The following is a 19,791-nucleotide window of genomic DNA, read 5'->3' as shown; positions in this document are numbered from 1 at the left end:
CCCTGCTCACATTCTGTTTTTCTGTCTCTCTTTCACTCTCTCTCTCTCAATAAACATTAGAAAATTTTTAAAAAATTATATTATTTTTGTCTTAATGAATTAAGATGATTTAAGGTTCTCTAATATTTTTGTTACTTGTTTTCTAAGTAAGCTCTACACCCAATGTGGGGCTTGAACTCATGACCCTGAGATCAAGAGTTGCGTGCTCTACCAACTGAACCAGCCAGTTGCCCCTATTTTTGTCGCTTGTTAAGGTAAAATATACTGAGCATTTCTAGTCTCATTTAAAAATATGAATGGGTATTTATAATATTAAATAATAAATGCTATGAAAAATACATGGTTTAATAAAAGCACATAAGAAAAGAAGCTGACCTAGACTAGCAGATAACAATAGACTCCCTAGAGGACATTGACATTCATTTGAATGATTTTTAAATTAAAAAAATTATTTTATTTTATTTTTGAGAGACAGAGAGAGAGAGACAGAGCACAAGCAGGGGAGGGGTTGAGAGAGAGGGAGACACAGAATCTGAAGCAGGCTCCAGGCTCTGAGCTGTCAGCACAGAGCCCAATACAGGGCTCTAACTCACAAAATGCAAGATCATGACCTGAGCCAAAGTCAGACACTTAACCAACTGAGTCACCCAGGCACCCTGTCATTCATTTGAAAGATGAGTAAACATTAACTAGGCAGAATGTCAGGAAAAATATTCCAGGGAGCAAAATATGCAAAAGCTTTGTTAGTTGGAGGAAAAGAAAGTATCTAAGGAAATGAAAGAAAGCCAATGTACCTGAAAATACAGAAAGCAAGGGTGATGGTACAAAATCATGCTAGAAAGCTAGGACATGCAGGATTTTGATCTTTAACAAAAATGGAAAATGTTTAAAGAGTTGTAAATAGGGGTACATAACATCATCATATTACTCTGGCTGGAGTGGGAAAAATGGACTAGGAATCCATTGGCACTTGGCAATGACCCTAAAAAATAACTCTCATAGGGAATGTTTTATTGTATCCATATGTAAAGTCCTTACCATCTGCTGTTGGTAGTTTCAGATTTGAAGACAAAACCTCTTTCCTAAAATCTGCAAATTTAAATAGAGAGATTTGCCATAAGGAATAGCATCCTGATTTTACCCAGTTTGGAAGAAAACCAATGGATAGATTATAAACTTCATTTCTCAGTAACATTTATCATTAACCATTCCCTTCTTTTCAAAATCTTCCACTAGCTCCCAGCATAACATCCTCTACTCATCTTCTTCTTACTTCTTAGACTCCATGGATTTGTCAACCTCCACCAAGCTCCTTAAATATGGCTGAGATTCTAATGTTACAAATGCTCCCTTTCTCCCTAAGAAAGCAGCTTAATCCCCAGGCTCATATATTCAATAAAATGTTTAATTATTAGTCTGAATTATCCTTCTCTAGTTCTGCTTGCCTACCTATCTATCTAATCCTGGAGCTTGTCCTTTGGACAAGGCATAGTTATACCCTTCATCCTATACACTTTCTACAAAAATGCAAATTGATACAGAGATCTATTTGAGGGACAAGTGATAGACCTAAAATATGTCCATTTGCACAGATGGACCATATTGCAGTTAGAGAGCAGTTGAGAATAACTCAAAACTAGTGCAGGTATTACCTTGAAACAAAAGGAGGTTAGAATAAAGATACATTATATTTACATTAATTTTTAAAATTTGCTCTAAGCAGGATTTAAAAAAAACAACTAACCTATTAAAAAGTACTCCAAAATAGCAGGTTTGGTAATTTTACAAGATAACTCTAAAATAGGATTTCTCAACTTCAGCAAAATTACAGTTGGGGCCAGGTAATTATTTGGGGGGTGCTGTCCTATACATTATAGGGTGGTTAGTAGCATACTTCGTGTCTACTCACTAGATCCCAGCCTTCCTCTCCCATCAGTTTTGACAACCTAAACTGTCTTTGCACATCGCTAGTTGTTCCCTGAAAGGCAGATCTGATCTTATTTTTTAGCCGAAGCTAAATTTAAAGGCAGGAGATGGTTTTCCAAGTATGGATAAAATCCATCTGGGTATATCCCAGATAAGAATATGAATGGGTCGGGTAAATTTTTTGTAAGTAGAGCAAATAGCAGCTCAACACTTATACAGAGTGTTATATAGACCAACGTTGTAATTGTTCAACAATAACTTGTATTTTCCAAAGGGCTTTTATCTAAAAAAAAAGAAAGCTAGAAAACGATTAAGACCTTTCTAAAATTCATAAAAGGAAAGGGATTAACTTTGAAATGAAATTACTCTAAAAAGAAGCATTTTAAAGCCATAAAACAATATATATAAATACTTTCAGACCAACTTTACAATCCAGTCCAGGAGATCATCCAGGAATTTGATATTGTAATAACTAAATATCTGTGGATATAGAATATAAGGCATATCTCTAAATCTGATCTGTAGTAAATTGCATTTCAATACATTTACAATACTATCTAGGAACTAAGTATTAAGATTTAATTCGTATTTGGTAAAATATTATAAAACCTTGGACACAATTTTAGAAGAAATTTTTATTACAAGTTGCTAGTTGTTTGTTCAATCAACTCACCGTCAAGCAAGGAATCATCTAGCACTTCTCGAAGACGGTCATCAGTGAAATAACTTCTACTGGTGTTTCCAAGTACATCTGCATACCTGTCCTTGTCAGACTGATCACTGTCTTCCATATGATCCAAGGTATCGATGATGTCTTTCAATGCTACAAACACAGAGAATATCCATGCAACATGTAATTCAGTCCATGGATCTAAATTTTTGGAACACAGAAGTAAAACTGATGGACTCTTTCAGTTTTGCACTGTCCAAAATGACAGCCACTACCCACATGTGGCCATTTAAAAAGATAGAACAATCCATTTTCCACTATATAGTTTTCTATACTCCCTTATCTTTATTCTTGAAATTATTTTGTTTAAACTTAGGGTTCTGCATGGGTTATTCCTTTATGAACAAAAATGTATGCCAAGGTTTCTTTAGTTATTCTATCAATAAGCTCACCATTTCAATAAAAAATACCCTCCATTCTTCACAATTGCTCCCAAACTCCAAACCTTCCCTTTCTACTTTCTTTCTCTGTACCCCTTGCTCCTGTCAGCTCACTTTACCCAATTTAGAGAATCAGAAAAGCCTATTATGTTTCGCACAATAACATCAAACATCTGGGCTAGGAAATCCATGACTGACCCTCCTTAATTAAAACAAACAAACAAACAAACAAAACCATTCACATTTCTAAAGTACATATCTAAAAAGTCATCTCTCAGGATTCATTAAGAGAAATGTATAGTAAATTACTTTAAAATTAGCTAATTTATGTAAAAGTATAATTTGATACATTGAATTTTTCAATGATTTAGTCATTAGTCATTGGTAAGAAGTTTCAAGAATAGGCCATGTGAGGAAGGGTTGAAGGGAAATCTGAGTCCAGAGAAAAGATGATTCAATGTGAAAGACAGAAAATATAAGAGCTCCCCTCCCATTTCTGGAAGGCTACTGACAGGGAAGAGTCCAAATGTTAAGTTTGAGAATGGAATTATAAGGCAGGATTTCCATCAAATATGTGGAATAATTGACCAGTTCTACAGCTGCCCAAAAATTATGCAATAGGTTGCTTCAAAAAATCATAAGAATTTCCAAGACAAACAGTAGGATGAGTCTACATTACCATTAGCCTGTCCCTGAAACCCACCAAAGTGGTTTTGAAATAAACGTGTAAAAATCAAAGAAACTCCATATGTAATGAACATGGAACAATCAAATACTCTACTATAGGCCTCATTCTGTGATCACAGTAAAGTAAAATTAAAAATAAACAGCAAAGATAGGACAATAATGAAATTCAAATTATTTAAAAATTTTTCAAATAATTGCTTTAAAATTTAAAGTTTTCTCTTAAGGGCGCCTGGGTGGCTCAGTTGGTTGAGTACCAGCCTTTGGCTCAGGTCATGATCTCATGGTCTGTGAGTTTGAGCCCCACATCTGGCTCTTTGCTGACAGCTCAAAGCCTGGAGCCTCCTTCAGATTCTGTGTCTCTCTTTCTCCCCACTCCGCCCCCACTCATGCTGTATCTCTGACTCTCTCTCAAAAATAAATAAATGTTAAAAACATTTTTTTAATAAATAAAAAAGTTTCCTCTTAAGGAACTCTTACATCAAGGAGGAAGTCAAAATACAACTGAAAATACTTAGAAAATAACGATAATAAACAAAGACTGTTAGACAAATCAAAGTCTTACTGAAATGAAAATTGATAGTCTTAAACATTTATTTCTCAGTAAGAAAAAAAAAGTAAGATAATAATTTAAACAACTTAGAAAAACTATAAAAATGGGCATAAGGGAGCACTCTCCACAATAGCTAAAACATGGAAAGAGCCTAAGTGTCCATCAACAGATGAATGGATCAAGAAGATGTGGTTTATCTATACCATGGAATACTACATGGCAATGAGAAACAATGAAATCTGGCCATGTGTAGCAACATGGATGGACCTTGAGGGTGTTATGCTGAGCGAAATAAGTCAGGCAGAGAAGGACAAATATCATATGTTTGCACGTATAGGAGGATTAGGAGGAACTTGACGGAGGAACAAGGGGGAGAAGAAGGGCGGAAATGGTGGGGGAAAGGGAGAGAGGCAAACCATGAGAGACTCTTGAATGCTGACAAAAACCGAGGACTGATGGATGTGGGGGGAGGGGGGGATGGGCATGGAGGAGGACACTTGTGGGGATGAGCACTGAGTGTTATGTGGAAACTAATTTGACAATAAACTATTTGTAAAAAAAAAAAAAAGGGCATAAGGGAACAATAGAGAGAACTTTGCAAAGATAAAAGCAGAATTTTTAAACTATAAATAGAAACACTAAAGATAAATCTAAGAGGTAGAGCTTTAAAAAGAGAGATAATTAAAAGATCTGCTAGTAAATATAGAAACAGATATATATATATGAATATAGATATACACATACACACATACAAATATATGTACAAATTTAAGAATTAGAAAATAACCAGATACAAAAAATCAAAAGAAATATCACTGCATTGGATTGTACTAATATTCCCAAAAAACACCTGAATAAAATAAATTTCGTAGGAGAATAAAAATTACCAAAACTGACAACATAAGACAGAAGATGGAAAAAAGTAATCCACCAAAATCGAAGTCAAAGATGAATAATAAACTAGAAAAAAAAATGGCAATAGATGAGACAGAACATGAATGTCCCTTATATATAAAGAGATATTTATAAATTCATATGAAAAAGACAATCTAATTAAAATATAAACAAAGCACATTCAATAATCATATGAAAACTATGTTTTACCTTACTAGTCATTAAAGACATGCATATTAAAACAATAATAAAATTCTTCCACCAGCAGAATATTCGATAAATATCCATTACTGATAAAAGTGTGAATTTTTACAACGCTTTCAGAGGATAATTAAGTGGTAGCTGTTAACATCTCATATTGGCATATATTTTGGTCTAGCAGTATGACTTCTGAGGAATTTATCCCCCAGGCAAACTTTGTGCAATACATACATATAATGATCTTTATCAAAATGTTTGAATGGTGAAAAATTGGCAATTACCTAAATATCACCAAAAGTATTGTGGATAAAATTATAGTATACCCCCAAAATGGAATATTATGCAGTCTTTAAAAAGAATGAGGTAGTTTATGATATAATGGAACATGGAACAATATCTAATATAAACTGTTAGCTTCTTTTTTTTTTTTTTTAATGTTTTATTTATTTCTAGGAGAGAGAGAGAGACAGCATGAGCAGGGGAGGGTCAGAGAAAGAGGGAGTCACAGACTGAAACAGGCTCCAGGCTCTGAGCTGGCAGTCAGCACAGAGCCCGACGCGGGGCTCGAACCCACGAACTGCAAGATCATGACCTAAGTGAAAGTCGGACGCCCAACCGACTAAGCCACCCAGGCGCCCCATCACTGTTAGCTTCTTTTAAAAAAGCAAGTCGTGGACTATTATGGACATGGTAATTTAATTAATTGATTGATTGATTTAAGAAAGAGCGAGAATAAGCAGGGACAGAGAGAGAGGAAAACAGAGGACCTGAAGTGGGCTCTGTGCTGACAGCAAAGAGCTCAATGTGGGGCTCAAACTCATGAACCATGAGATCATAATCTGAGCCAAAATTTGACATTTAACCAACTGAGACACCCAAGTGCCCCTAACGATAATTTCAGGGGCGCCTGGGTGGCTTAGTCGGTTAAGCATCCGACTTTCGCTTAGGTCATGATCTCGCGGTTCGTGGGTTCGAGCCCCGCGTCGGGCTCTGTGCTGACTGCCAGCTCAGAGCCTGGAGCCTGTTTCAGTCTGTGACTCCCTCTCTTTCTGACCCTCCCCTGCTCACATTGTCTCTCTCTCTCTCTCTCCTAGAAATAAATAAAAAACATTAAAAAATTTTTTTAAATAATAATTTCAGAATACACAAATATTCATAGATTCAAATAAAAAAGGATAAAAGGATATTTACCACACTTTAACAGTGATATTTCCAGAAGGTGACATGACACTGCATTGCCTTGTGCTTTATGTCTCTTACACTTCTGGTCACTAAATTTTTTATAACAGTTTCAAAACTGCCATTATCATACAATAAAATTTTCTTACTTTAGCTACTGGAAAACATCACAACCTTGTGATTTTCCCAGTCTTTTCCATTCAAATACAAATTCTTAAACGAAAAAAAAATGTAGTAAAGTTTGCCATAACTGGAAGTGTTCAAATATAGATGAAACAAACATTTGGCACAGATACTACAAAGAAAATTTAAGCACCAAATACAGCGTTTGGCTACGTGACCTCTGAATGCATCTTGTGTTGTTTGCCATTCAATAGTTTTACCATAAAGCTCTTACCAACAAAATTGGAAAATTTCTGGGTGTCCTTCAAAGCCTTCATACAGTCTTTAACATTCACCATGTTGTCATCTGGAAGAAAGAAAGAGAGAAGCAATAGACAAGAATCCCTGGAAAATATAATATTAAAAAGCTCATATGAAGTCAAAATCAGCATACAATTTCTTAAACACTTTATATACAAGATACTTGGGATTCATTTTCACCCCGTGCCTTGCAATTAACCTTACAAGATTGTAGATAAACTAGTTCTGATTCTACCTGTAAGGGAATTAACCTACTAAGAAAAGTTGTAAGTCCAATAACTTTACTTGGTACAAAGTGGCAAAGCTAGGTTTTCTATTCACAGAACTGGAATTTCCAAACTATTCATTATTCGCTAAATCACGATCTAGATTTAGCAAATAATGAATAGTGAGCCCACTCCCCACAAAATGTCTACCTGCTTGCTAAGAGTATTCTCATTAACTGTAAAAGGAGAACGTAAAAGAAAGTCTCCTCTTCAAGGACATTTACAGTAATACAAGCAAATACCTATAGATATTAGCTCAACAAAGGAGCCCATTCACTTGAACAAAAACCTTGCATGCTTTGTTCAAGTACTCCTAGCCAAAACAAAACAAAACAAAACAAAACAAAATGGACAGTAATATTTAAATACTTACCAGAAACAAGATCTGAATGAAGAATTTTCTCTACCTCTTCTTCAGGTGACTTAATCCCAATATTTCCTAGAAAGCTCTCCAAGTTCTTCCCAGGTATCATGTCACCTTCAAGCCCATCAAGAACTAAGACAACGTCTTGTATCTCTAGAAACCAAAAAAAGTAATTCTGTAATTGAACTAACCTTTGATTTAAAAAACAACAATAGCCATCACTAAAAATTTTTGGCAGTGTAGTCCATGATTTATGATCCCATCTTGAACTGAAGAATAAGAAATCTCAGTGAAGAATCTGGCCCTCAGGAAACTCTAAGTCCAGCAACATGACATGCTTGGTCTGCCATGTTTCTTTGTTGCTAATATAAAATTGGCACAATCAAAATTATTCTCGTGGCTGAGTTTTTCACTGCAGTTACACAAAGTAGTTATTTTTAAATGGAGCTCTAATGGTAGCAAACAAAATTTACTCACCCTGGTTGAAGTGAAATAGATTTCAGAATCATGAGAAATGTAAAATAGGAAACACAAGTATCACAAAGACTCATTCACCTTTTCTTTTCAATTCTACCGAGATTCAGTTGTACCCTGGCATCTGGAATTTCGCTTCATTTCCATCCCTTTCATAGGAGGCAGTGTTAAGGACATTCAAATCCCTGCTTCAGGATTTGTGACCTGAAACTATGTGACCTTGAGCAAATTATTACTATTTAACTCCTCTATCAAATTTAGTAGTCTTATATCTAAAATAAGATAATAATACTATCTACCTCACACAGTTAATATGGAGATTAAACATATGATGTATGAAAAACACTTAAAACAATATTAGCTATATAGCAAACACTAAATGTCATATTAGTAGCAATACATTTACTATTATTTATGATTATTATTATTTATCATTATTATTATTATTATTAAGCCATCAGTAACCAGCTGCAAATAGTAATCACAGCTTCTTAGTACCTTAGAACCTGCTTCGCTTTCTGTCCCTCTAACATCACAGGAAGGCAACTGCAAATGGCAATCTGAGCTTCGCCCACATCTAAAAACCTTTATCAGCTCTGCTTCTTTATTGTAACTAAAGCTTGGTGTTCTTAAAAAGATGGTTTCCTTGCACAGACACTGTAAGTGGAGTCTGCTCATCTACCATGCTCCACATAGGACTAGGAAGCAGAGAAACACTCCTAAATTTTTGCTGTCTGGCTATTTTAGTTCTACCTTCAATCAAACTTATCACTCCCCTGAGGTTCAGGCCTGTCATTGACCTACACTACCCTCCTGACACCATCAACTATTAGCTTTCTGATCACTCTTTCACCATCTTTGAGGATCTTGGTCACCTTGCTCATAATCCTCCTGCGGCCCCATTTCCCATTATCATCTGATGACAATAAGAATAACCTTGACCTCTCAACTCCAAAAAGCCTTCATTTCCTTTCCAAAGTGATCCAAACCAATGGCTATCCTTAAGCCACATCATTACCTAGAATTGCCTGCCCAACCTCTGATATCTTCAACTATAAGATCAGATACTGACCATAATCCCTTAAAACTATGTGTATATTGAAGGAAAGCACAGAACTTTATCCACCATATGCCTATTTTCTCAGTCCCTCCAAGTTCATCAACAAAAAGTCCAGGTACAGTGAACCAGCCTTATTAGTTAGTAATGAAGGGAATATTCTGAGAGCCAAGTTCTCATGTGACAGTCAACCTTGCAAGCAGGCTTTTCTAAAGAGAGCAGTTTTAGGCCTGCTCTGTTAACACTTTTCTTCTAGGGTGGCTCTTCCTGACTCTTCCCTGTAATTATTGGCCTTCTATTGCACTGGGTGACAGATTCCACTGCCAACCCCCCAATCATTATGACCAACACCCAGATTCAGATACCTAAACTACACTGGTTCTCCTTTTTCAGTGGTTTAATTTCAATTGTTTTTTCCTTCCTCCAGATAAAAACCTATCTGTCCTGAACTCCATCTTTCTGAACTCTGTTCTCTGATTTCAAAATTAACTACCATTTACCAAGTATATAACATGTGTCTAATAATTAGGTTATGTACTTTATATGTGTTTTTGCAGTTGATCCTGACAACTCTATGAGAATCATAATTTTATTAGCTTCCTTGTTTTAAAGATGAGGAAACTGGAATGACCTATGGAGACTACCCAGCTGGTAAGTCAAAAAACCACAAAGCACCATTTATCAGACTCCATAGCCCGTGTTCTTTTCTACCTGCATGCATTGTTTCCTAGAGCTAATCTATTTCACTATACTATGTTGATGCTAATTATGTTATGTGGCCCAGGTAACATATGTATATGTCAACAGGGAATTATTAAATACTTTTCTTAACCTAAAAGAGAAACAATAATGTTAGAAATTTTATACCAAGGCAGAGTAGTTATTAAAAATTGGAAAAGTATCTATCTACTTCTTTACACCCAGAAATGACTCTGCATCTGTATCCCTAAACATATACCTATGTTGTTATTCTTTTCCTGACAGTGTTTATTAACAAAATTGAATGGTTATTCAAATAAATTGCCAGTGATATAAAGTTTTAAACTTATTTTCCAAATAGAAAAGCACACAAACTCCATGAGTATGATCTTCATTGGTTTTAGTTCTATGGTTTTAACTTTTAAGCAAAAATGGAAGTCAAGCAGTAGAAAATACCCATGCTGCAAAATGCATATGGTCACTCATGTATGTTAACAAAATCCAAAGAAAGGAACATGAGGAATGTCTACTAAAGGAAGCAATAGAAGATTTCCAAGAAATTCTATAATATAGAAGCCTTTACACAGGGCAGAGTCCTAAGTCTGAGGCTTAAAATGATATAGAAAATATTCGTATCTGAAAAATTATAAAGCCAGTAGCTGACTTTACGTAAAGTCCAGAAGAAAAACAAAACAAACAAACAGACAAAAAAGGGATTTAAAATAGCTTTACACAGGCCCCATTCCAGAAATAGCCTTTTTTCTTTCATCACGGACACTGCCAACTTTTAATCAAAACCAAGTTTGCCTGCTTTAAAATAGATCAATGCCAACATGGTAACCAAAAATTCACAGAACTAGAAATTCTAAAACAAAACAAAACAAAAAAAAAACTCCACAAAGACATCCATTCAATAAAAGTAAATTTAACAGTCACAAGCAATATAGTAGTTACCTTTTAACCTGGAGGCCTCATGAATATCCTTTACCACTTGTCCAAATTCTTCTATTTGTACTTCATCTTCTTCTGCAAGAAAAACATTTTTTTAAATGTTTATTTACTTATTTTGAGAGAGGGGAGGAGGGGCAGAGAGAGAGGGAGGAAGAGAGAGAATCCCAAGCAGGCTCCATGCTATCCACACAGAGTCTGACACAGGGCTCGACTCCACGACTATGACATCACGACCTGAGCTGAAATCAAGAGTTGGATGCTTAACCGGCTGAGCCACCCTGGTACCCACCGTTTTCCTTTTTAACACATACCATAGTCAAAAAAGAATATCCTAGGTCAGTAATGTTTAAATTCTTTCTCATGTTTCTAAGGTTCTGTTGAGATACTTAAGTAGTTCACGTGGTCATTTCCCCCACTTTAGTCAGAGAAACTCAACTTCTATGAGTTATATATTGAGTTACTCTGTAAGATTTCATTTAGAAGAAAAGGATTCTACTGCCTTATCAGCACCAAATATAAATACCAAACCAAAAATAACAAGGTTCCAAACTTTGCAAACCACTGCATTAAAATAAGAATTAAATCACTTTGTACATAAGATCCAATGTTGAAAGAAGAAATAGTATCACAGATGGGGTACATATATAGTTTTCAATATCATGCATGTATTTGGATTTAGATAGTAGAATAACCTATATTTTACACTGAGTTTTTGCTTTGTAAGTATACAATAATGAATAGGATACTGTATGTTTTCTTTATTATCACAATAAGTAATTTTGTAGATGGAAGAGTTATTTTTATAGATCATAAAATGATACCTTATTGGTCTGACTAAAATAAATGCCCTATAATGCTTTCTCTGGTGCATGTTGCCTTCAACTTCCACTTACTCTATCAAGAGACTGAAGCTTCTCGGGGCGCCTGGGTGGCTTAGTCGGTTAAGCGTCTGACTTTTGCTTAGGTCATGATCTCGCGGTTCGTGGGTTCAAGCCCCGCATCGGGCTCTGTGCTGACTGCCAGCTCAGAGCCTGGAGCCTGTTTCAGAGTCTGTAACTCCCTCTCTCTCTGACCCTCCCCTGCTCACGCTGTCTCTCTCTCTCTCCTAGAAATAAATAAAACATTAAAAAAAAAGAGAGAGAGAGACTGAAGCTTCTCAATAAAAGAGAGGGGGAAAAATCACTATTATCAAGTGGTATCCTATTTTCATGAACCCTCCTCATCTCAAATATATTGATAAACAAAACAGCCAACACACTTCAAATTCAAGATTACCAGCCTCACTTAAACAGTAGCTTAATGGAGAAAAAGGGACAGGGAATCCTCACAAGGAAAGACGGTTCTTTGGCAAAGACTGTAGACAGCATGCTCTTGTTACTAGGCTAGTTTTGCATAAACATTTCACATAAAAGAGTATAATAGTACATTTGTAACTTCAAGGTATGAAAAATATGAAGGAGTGGAAATGTTCACCTGTGGTTGTGTACTACCTTTCCCCTGCATGCAGAACATCAGCAGTAAGTGATAGTCTTATTTGAAAAATTGTAGGGGCACCAGAGTGGCTCAGTTGATTAAGTGTCCAACTTCGGCTCAGGTCATGATCTCACAGCTTATGGGTTCAAGCCCCACATCAGGTTCTGTGCTGACAGCTCAGAGCCTGGAGCTGCTTCATATTCTGTGTCTCCCCCTCTCTCTGACCCTCCCCTGCTTGTGCTCTGTCTCTGTCTTGGTCTGTCTCTCTCAAAAATAAATAAATGTTAAAAAAAAAAACTTAAGAAAAAATGTAGTCTTGGTCTTTGTTTTTCCTTGTAAACTTATTTTTTTGTTTTGTTCGAATCTTTTTTTACTTGCTAACTTAGTAGAGGTGGTAGCCACCATGAGGTCTATTTTACAGTATGGATATCTGAAGTAATGTTAATAAAAAACTGGAATAGATCTCTTAACATTTCCTAACAATCCCTTCTATGTTCACTGGGATATGTAATTTTCCAGTAACATATTACACAACTTGAAGGTAATAAATGCATATTTGATCAATTTAAAGTAATAATAAATTAGATATTAACATTTTTTTCTGTCGGACAACCAAACAATGAGGTTCCTTTATATTTCCTAAGTGTATATATTGGCATATCAACCAAATACAAGATACAAGGAAAAACAAAGGTTGATAGAAAACAGACCCATATACTTATATATCTTTTATTGTAATATTTGGAATACTTACCATCCACTGTCGCTAATTTCAGTGCATATAGGAATTCCTTTTTTTTCAAGTTACTATTCAAGTTAGACAGAGTGTTCCACAGATGAGAAACATTCATCTTTCCTTTGCTGAGATTATGGAGGTTTTCAATAGTGTCAGGCAATACTGAAGAGTAGATAACATACAAGTTTTACAACACCCTTGTCCAAGAAGTTAGTACCATTAAGCTATTATCTGGAATAGTCAGGAATTAAGGTTTTTATGGCTAAGAAGAATAACAAATATAGTACAAATGATTGCCGATTTTAAAATATTAAAACACAATAAAGCATTTAACACCAAAATTAGTGTTTGAGGATTCTGAAATATTTCAAGAACTTATAGTGACCTACTGCTGAATAACCATTATAGAGTCATTTTCATTGAACTATAGAGTTACGTAAGTCTGAATTTCATAAACAACTCCAACTGATAAAACCATGAATTAAATAGCTTTTGCTCTGTAACTCCCTCCTACATTCTTCCCTGGATCTTACTTCCTCTTCAATTTACTACTTACAGACCATGGAAAGAAATTCGTTTTTTTGTTTTTTTTTTTAATTCCAATAGAAAATGTCTGAAAGATTTAATGAGACATGGAGTAAAATTATCTCATTACAAATGTGTAAAAGGATCACTCTACTGCTGTATAGAGAATGGACTCTCTGGAAGATCAAGCAGTTAGGAAGCTAGTTCAGAGAAAAAGATGACAGTGGCTGCAGCAAGGGTAACAGTGATGAAGATAATGAGAAGTAGACAAACATAGGATGTGTTCAGAGAATAAAATTGAAAGTTTAAAAACAAATTTTTTAAAATTTGTTTGAGACTTTATTTTTAAGCAATCTCTACACCTGACATGGGGCTCAAACTTACAACCCAGAGATTAAAAGTTGTACGTTCTATCAGCTGGCACCAGCCAGGCACCCCAAAACTGAGAGTATTTAGTGATGAATTGAATGAGAGGCTGGGGCCCTGATGAACTCCTAGGTTTGAGAACTGAGAAGCTGGGTGGACAGTAGTGTCAAAAACTGAGATAAGAGAGCCTAGGGAAAGAATAAGATTCTTGGAGAGCAAGAATTCTTTTTTATACATATTAAGTATAAGATACATGGGGAGTCAAAAGAATAGCAATATTATTTAAAGCAGTAAGATGATTCTGTAAGAGGTTTAGAGAATGGGACTCAGAATGGATCTTGGGATCCTGTTAATACTTAAAAGCCAGTCAGAAAAGAAGGAGCCAGGAAACAAGACCCAAAAAGAAGAGCCAGGCCTACAATGGAATATTATTCAGCTATAAGAAGGAAATCTTGACATTAGCGACAACATGACCTAAAAGGCACTATGCTTGGTAAGATAAATCAGACAGAGAAAGACAAATACTATAAGGTTCACATCTAAAAAACCAGAACTCAGAAATGGAGTAGAATGGTGGTTACCAGGGGCTGAAGGGTGGAGAAACTGGGAAGATGCTGGTCAAAGGGTACTAACTTACAATTAGAAGATGAATAAGTTCTGGGCATCTAATGCATAGCATTGTGATTATAGTTAACGATACTGTATTATATATTTGAAAGTTTCTAAGACACGAAATCTTAGTGTTCTCAAGACCACAAAAGAAGAGGGGCGCCTGGGTGGCTTAGTCAGTTAAGCGTCCGACTTTTGCTTAGGTCATGATCTCACGGTTCGTGGGTTCGAGCCCCGCATCGGGCTCTGTGCTGACTGCCAGCTCAGAGCCTGGAGCCTGTTTCAGTCTGTGACTCCCTCTCTCTCTGACCCTCCCCTGCTCACGCTGTCTCTCTCTCTCTCTCCTAGAAATAAATAAAAAATATTAAAAAAAAAAAAAGACCACAAAAGAAGAAATGATCATTATGCGATGTGATAATGCTGTTAGGTAACACTATCATGGTAATCATACTGCAATATATAAGTGTATCCAGTCAACACTTCATACACATCAGATTCCAAATCAATTTATATAATATATAAATCTCAAACAAAGAATTAACATAAAACTGTCACAGCTAATGTCTTTATGGAAAAAAAATTAAACAGGATCCCAATTTCACTCCATACATAAACATCAATATCAGGTGAATTAAAGACTTAACTGTGAAAAGAAAAAACTTAAAAACTTTTAAAATATTGGAAAATATCCTCAAAATAGAGACAGGCTTCTATTTTCCTTATAAAGGCCGAGTTATTTGCTAAATGTGAGAAGGGCTGAGGTTGGAGTAGGAATGGAAGTTTGAGAGAATGGAGATTGTTAATTAGTTGTTTCAGAAAGTAAAAAATAAACTAATTGGCGGTGGCAGGAATCACATAATTCCTAGGTAGTGCTGAGGGTCAGCAAACACTGATGATCAAGGTTTCAAAGTGTTCAGTCTGCTGAGCTATATTATTTTCTCTAGAAACGCTGTCAGCCACAGGGAGAAGCCAGGGTTGGGAGTTTTGGCAGACAGGTGCAGCCAGGGGGCAATGCAGGGTACTGAAGAGTAGGATATTTGAGGTACACAGACCCGAGATTTTAAAGTGGATAGGGAAGTGAAAACAGGGAGACTGGTGGGTAAGGACAAAGTAGCGGGGTAAATGATGTATACAGAACCAACAGACTGTCTGGTGAAGAAATGAAGAGTCAGATAAAGAAAAAAGGAAGAGCAGTGAATATAAATGTGCAATTTTTAAGAATGAGAAAGGAAATTTAACTATAGCTACAAATAAGATCATATACTATACAACTCCATGCTAATAAAACTTTTTATCTCGGGGTGCCTGAGTGGCTCAGTCAGTTAAGCGTCGGTCTTCGGCTCCGGTCATGACCTCACTGTGAGCTTGAGCCCCACTTTGGGCTCTGTGCTGACAGCTCAGAGCCTGGAGCCTGCTTCCGATTCCGTGTTCCCCTCATTCTGCCCCTCCCGGCTCGTTCTCTGTCTCTCTGTCTCTCGAAAATAATGAAAACATTTTAAAAAATGTTTTTTAAAAAACCCAAAATCTTTTTATCTCTGTGAAACTAAAATTCCTAGGATGAAGTGACTAGCAATGTAAATAATCTCTTCAATTAATCTATTGTGTTCCCTTGTATAGAAAGCAAATTCAATTGACTTATAAGGAAAATAACTGTTGCTTAAAATGCACTATTACCCAATAACTAAGCACAAAATAACAAAATGCTACTTTTAGCTTCAGTTTTTAAAATAACTTCACTCCATTTAAAATATACATATATGACCTTATATTTCTTTACAGTGAACTTCTGAGTGGCAAAGACTGTCTTTCTCATCTTAACAGACTGACAGCTTAACATAAAGCATATATAACAATGGCTCAATAAACATTACTGAATAAACTGGAAGATGGAAAAAAATATATAAAGAAACGAAAGTGGAAATTCTGTATATTAGTTCTCAGCTATAGTCACTAGATGGCATCACTTCCCCAAACTGGGAAGACATTTTAAATCTTCCCAAAATAAATTTTATATACATGGCTTTTTATAATAAGTGTGAGGATAAACAGTAAGCTTATGAAAACTTTCAATTCATTTGCATGTGGAAGTTGCTTTAAATTTAGAAGTCATTAGATTGAAGTCACACATATCAGCAGGAAGCCAGGTGTCCGTTGGCCTGATGACCTATAGTAAGACTACCTCTTTTAGAATATTATACTCTTCTAAAATTGGTCACACCAGTTGGTCCACTAAAAGCACAAAATATGTTGGGGTGCCTGAGTGGCTCAGTCGATTAAGTGTCCAACACTTGATTTCAGCTCAGGTCATGATCTGATGGTTTGTGAGATCACACCGCGCATCAAGCTCTGCTCTGACAGTGTGAAGCCTTCTTGGGATTTCCTCTCTCTGCCCCTCTCCTGCTCTTTTTCTCTCTCTCAAACTAAGTAAGTACACTTGAAAAGAATAAATAAAATACAAAATATGATGTTCTTACGTAATTTTTCAGAGAAGCGTTCCGTATTAGTCATCATAGTATCAATGAATTCTTTAAAATTCACTTTTTTTGTTTCTAAAGAGAAAGAATATTTTCTTCAATATCTTCAAATATTAGATTGTTATGAAAACTACTGATTTATGTAAAATAAATTATAAGGAGATAACATAATTATAACCATCAGCTAATACCACTAAAAATATATGATTATAAGAGGAAAAAGCAATTCAACATACAAGAAGAAAGTAAACACAGGGAAGTTAATCAAAATCCTTCTAGTTACAAGTGTACAACATTTTTTTATTTTAACTTACCTTATTCTTGTCCTGGCCTCACAATTTTTCAAAAGACATGTAGGTAAAGAATTAGTATATTATTTTATATATTTAAAAAATGCTTAGACATAATATGATTTTTTTCCAAGTCCATTTTAATGGACTTTTTTTCTAATAAAAATAATAGTCATTATTCTGAGGGAAAAAAGAGCTAAGTGGCCTTCTTTTCATATGTGTCAACCCAGTTTACACGTACCATCCACTTCAGTCAACTCTGTAATCTTCTCAAATTCTGGCTTAGAAAGGTAAACTCCAAAATGCTGAAGACAAGTATTCAGATCCTCATAATCAATATTTTCATCTTTAATTTTATCAGTGGCTTTAATGACATCAGTCAACACTGAAAATAAAGCAGTATGCTAATGAGTATTAAATATAAGTCAAAAAGAAAATACCAATAGTAAGATGAATTTTAGTCCTCATACTAAATAAACAAACATAGAAAGTAACTTGAGAAATGTTATATATGAAAAGAATTACCGGAATCTTTAATAATACTGAAAAACAGTATGGCAAATTTCATGTTATGTGTTAGATACCACAATTAAACATAAATTTTAGAGGCGCCTGGCTGGCTCAGTCAGAAAAGCATGCGACAACTGGGGTTGTGAGTCTGAGCCACATGTGGGGTGTAGAGATTATTTAAATAAATAAAACTTTAAAATAGTTTTTAAAAGTTTAAAATAGTTTAAAATAGTATAATGGGGGAAATGGAAGGGAAGAGTTGGCTACAACCAAGACACTACCTCACAAAAGGGCAATGAAACAGTGACTGAGTTCGTGAATGAATGATTACAAGGTAAAGCATTCAAGAAATTGATTTGCTAATAGCATGTTTAAGAAAACATCTTAAGCAACTCATCATAAGTGACAATTTATAATGTAGCTTTTTTAAAAATTTTATTTCTTTATTTTGAGAGAGAGAAAGCATGGGGATGGGGGGGAGAGGGAGAGAGAGAGAGAGAGAGAGAGAGAATCGCAAGCAGGCTCTGTTGCCCGACACAAGGCTTGAACTCACAAACTGTGAGATCATGAATGGAGCCGAAACCAAGAGTCGAACACTTAACTGACTGAGCCACGTGGGCACCCCAATAATGTAGTTTTTAACATGAGACTTCATGTAAGTATAAGAGAAAAATGTCTTCCTTTGGATTAATTTTTCTCTATCTGAGAAATCTTTTGGGAAAACACAAAAAGCTTATCTTTCCTTTTTAGCATATGAATAAACAAAAGGAAATAAAAACAGCAAGGCTTACTATCTTTCATTTCTCATTTTAATATTGCTGGAAAATATTTATTTGCACAAAAATGCAAAACCATTGCAAAGCAAAATTTTTTAAAAAATGTATCATATGATTGTATGACTCTATACATTAAATAAAAATTATTTGTGCATGAGTGAATTTTATAAATGTAAATTATGGCTCATTAGGACTCTTTTTTAGAAATGTTCTAAAACAAAGCAAACAAAACCAGTATTTCATTCAAACAAGTTCCTTATAAAAAAATTAAAAATCAAATCACCCATCAATTGCTAATAATGGGGCTAATCACCTATTTGATTTCCTCATTACCTTATTATTACATTTATGTAGAACTTTACAGTTTTTAAAATCCACATAACCATTCTGTGAGGTAAGCAAGTTAGCTATCACTACCCTAATACATCAAGTTTTATGGCTTGCCTGAGAATTTCAGGACTGTGAAGTATCTACCCAAAAAGCAAACTCAGCTCAGTTGAACCTCTTTTCAACCTAACCACTTCTTTCCTCCAAACCATTTTAGAATAAATTTCCTACCTACCATCATATTCAGGAAGACTTTGCTCCTTGGAGAGAGTACTCATAAAGTCATCTAACTTCACCATTCCATTTTCTGTAAAATAAAGAGTTTAGGTTATGCATTCTATTATATTTTCACATAAATGGTAAATTCATAGCTTCATACAACTATGAAAAAATTACTTCTTCACTTCATCATCATTCCATTTCTCCTTCCATATCCTGTCTCCTTAGATGAGTCTTTCTGAATTAGGTCAGTACATTTCATTTTGATAATTGCTCAATAATTTTTAAACATCTATTATAAAGTGCAATGGGCTGAGCTAGGTACTCAATTCTTGATAAAGATAGGAAAAAGGAAAGGTGTCCATATAGATGGACCATGAGAAATTTAAGAAGTCTATTTCACACCATCATGAAAACCCAGTCAAGATGCTATCCATTAAGACACTTGACAATAGTGACCAAATCTGACAGACCCAAGGGTCCCCATCACTACTAGCTGATCCAAATAACTACCTATTTTTATATACAAACCCTCCACAGTGATCATACCAATCCTGATAAGCAACATGAAAGAGTTCAATACTTTTAGTAAAACCTACTCCTTAGATTTTTTTTTAAATCAAATCTTTCCTATTTGCCTTAGCTAGGAAATTTTGCTCCTAAGAATTTGCTTCTAAGAATTCATTTCTAACATATTCCCAAGTC

The 19,791-nt window shown here is 35.2% G+C and overlaps 1 protein-coding gene across 1 annotated transcript in view; it reads right to left on the bottom strand.

Moving 5' to 3' along the window:
- The window catches only part of EFCAB13 (EF-hand calcium binding domain 13), a 76,803-nt gene that overhangs the window by 8,110 nt on the left and 48,902 nt on the right, over window positions 1–19,791 (bottom strand). Inside the window, 8 exon segments of the mRNA XM_077780375.1 lie at window positions 1,039–1,089; window positions 6,945–7,016; window positions 7,610–7,753; window positions 10,785–10,856; window positions 13,009–13,152; window positions 16,965–17,039; window positions 17,496–17,639; window positions 19,103–19,174. Of these exon segments, the coding sequence (XP_077636501.1) occupies window positions 1,039–1,089; window positions 6,945–7,016; window positions 7,610–7,753; window positions 10,785–10,856; window positions 13,009–13,152; window positions 16,965–17,039; window positions 17,496–17,639; window positions 19,103–19,174 (774 nt within the window).

This window comes from Crocuta crocuta, unplaced genomic scaffold (genome assembly GCF_008692635.1).
Source record: "Crocuta crocuta isolate KB4526 unplaced genomic scaffold, BGI_CrCroc_1.0 scaffold288, whole genome shotgun sequence".
Taxonomy (NCBI): domain Eukaryota; kingdom Metazoa; phylum Chordata; class Mammalia; order Carnivora; family Hyaenidae; genus Crocuta; species Crocuta crocuta.
Note: the sequence above shows the minus strand (reverse complement) of the source record. Positions and strands in the feature narration are given on the sequence as shown.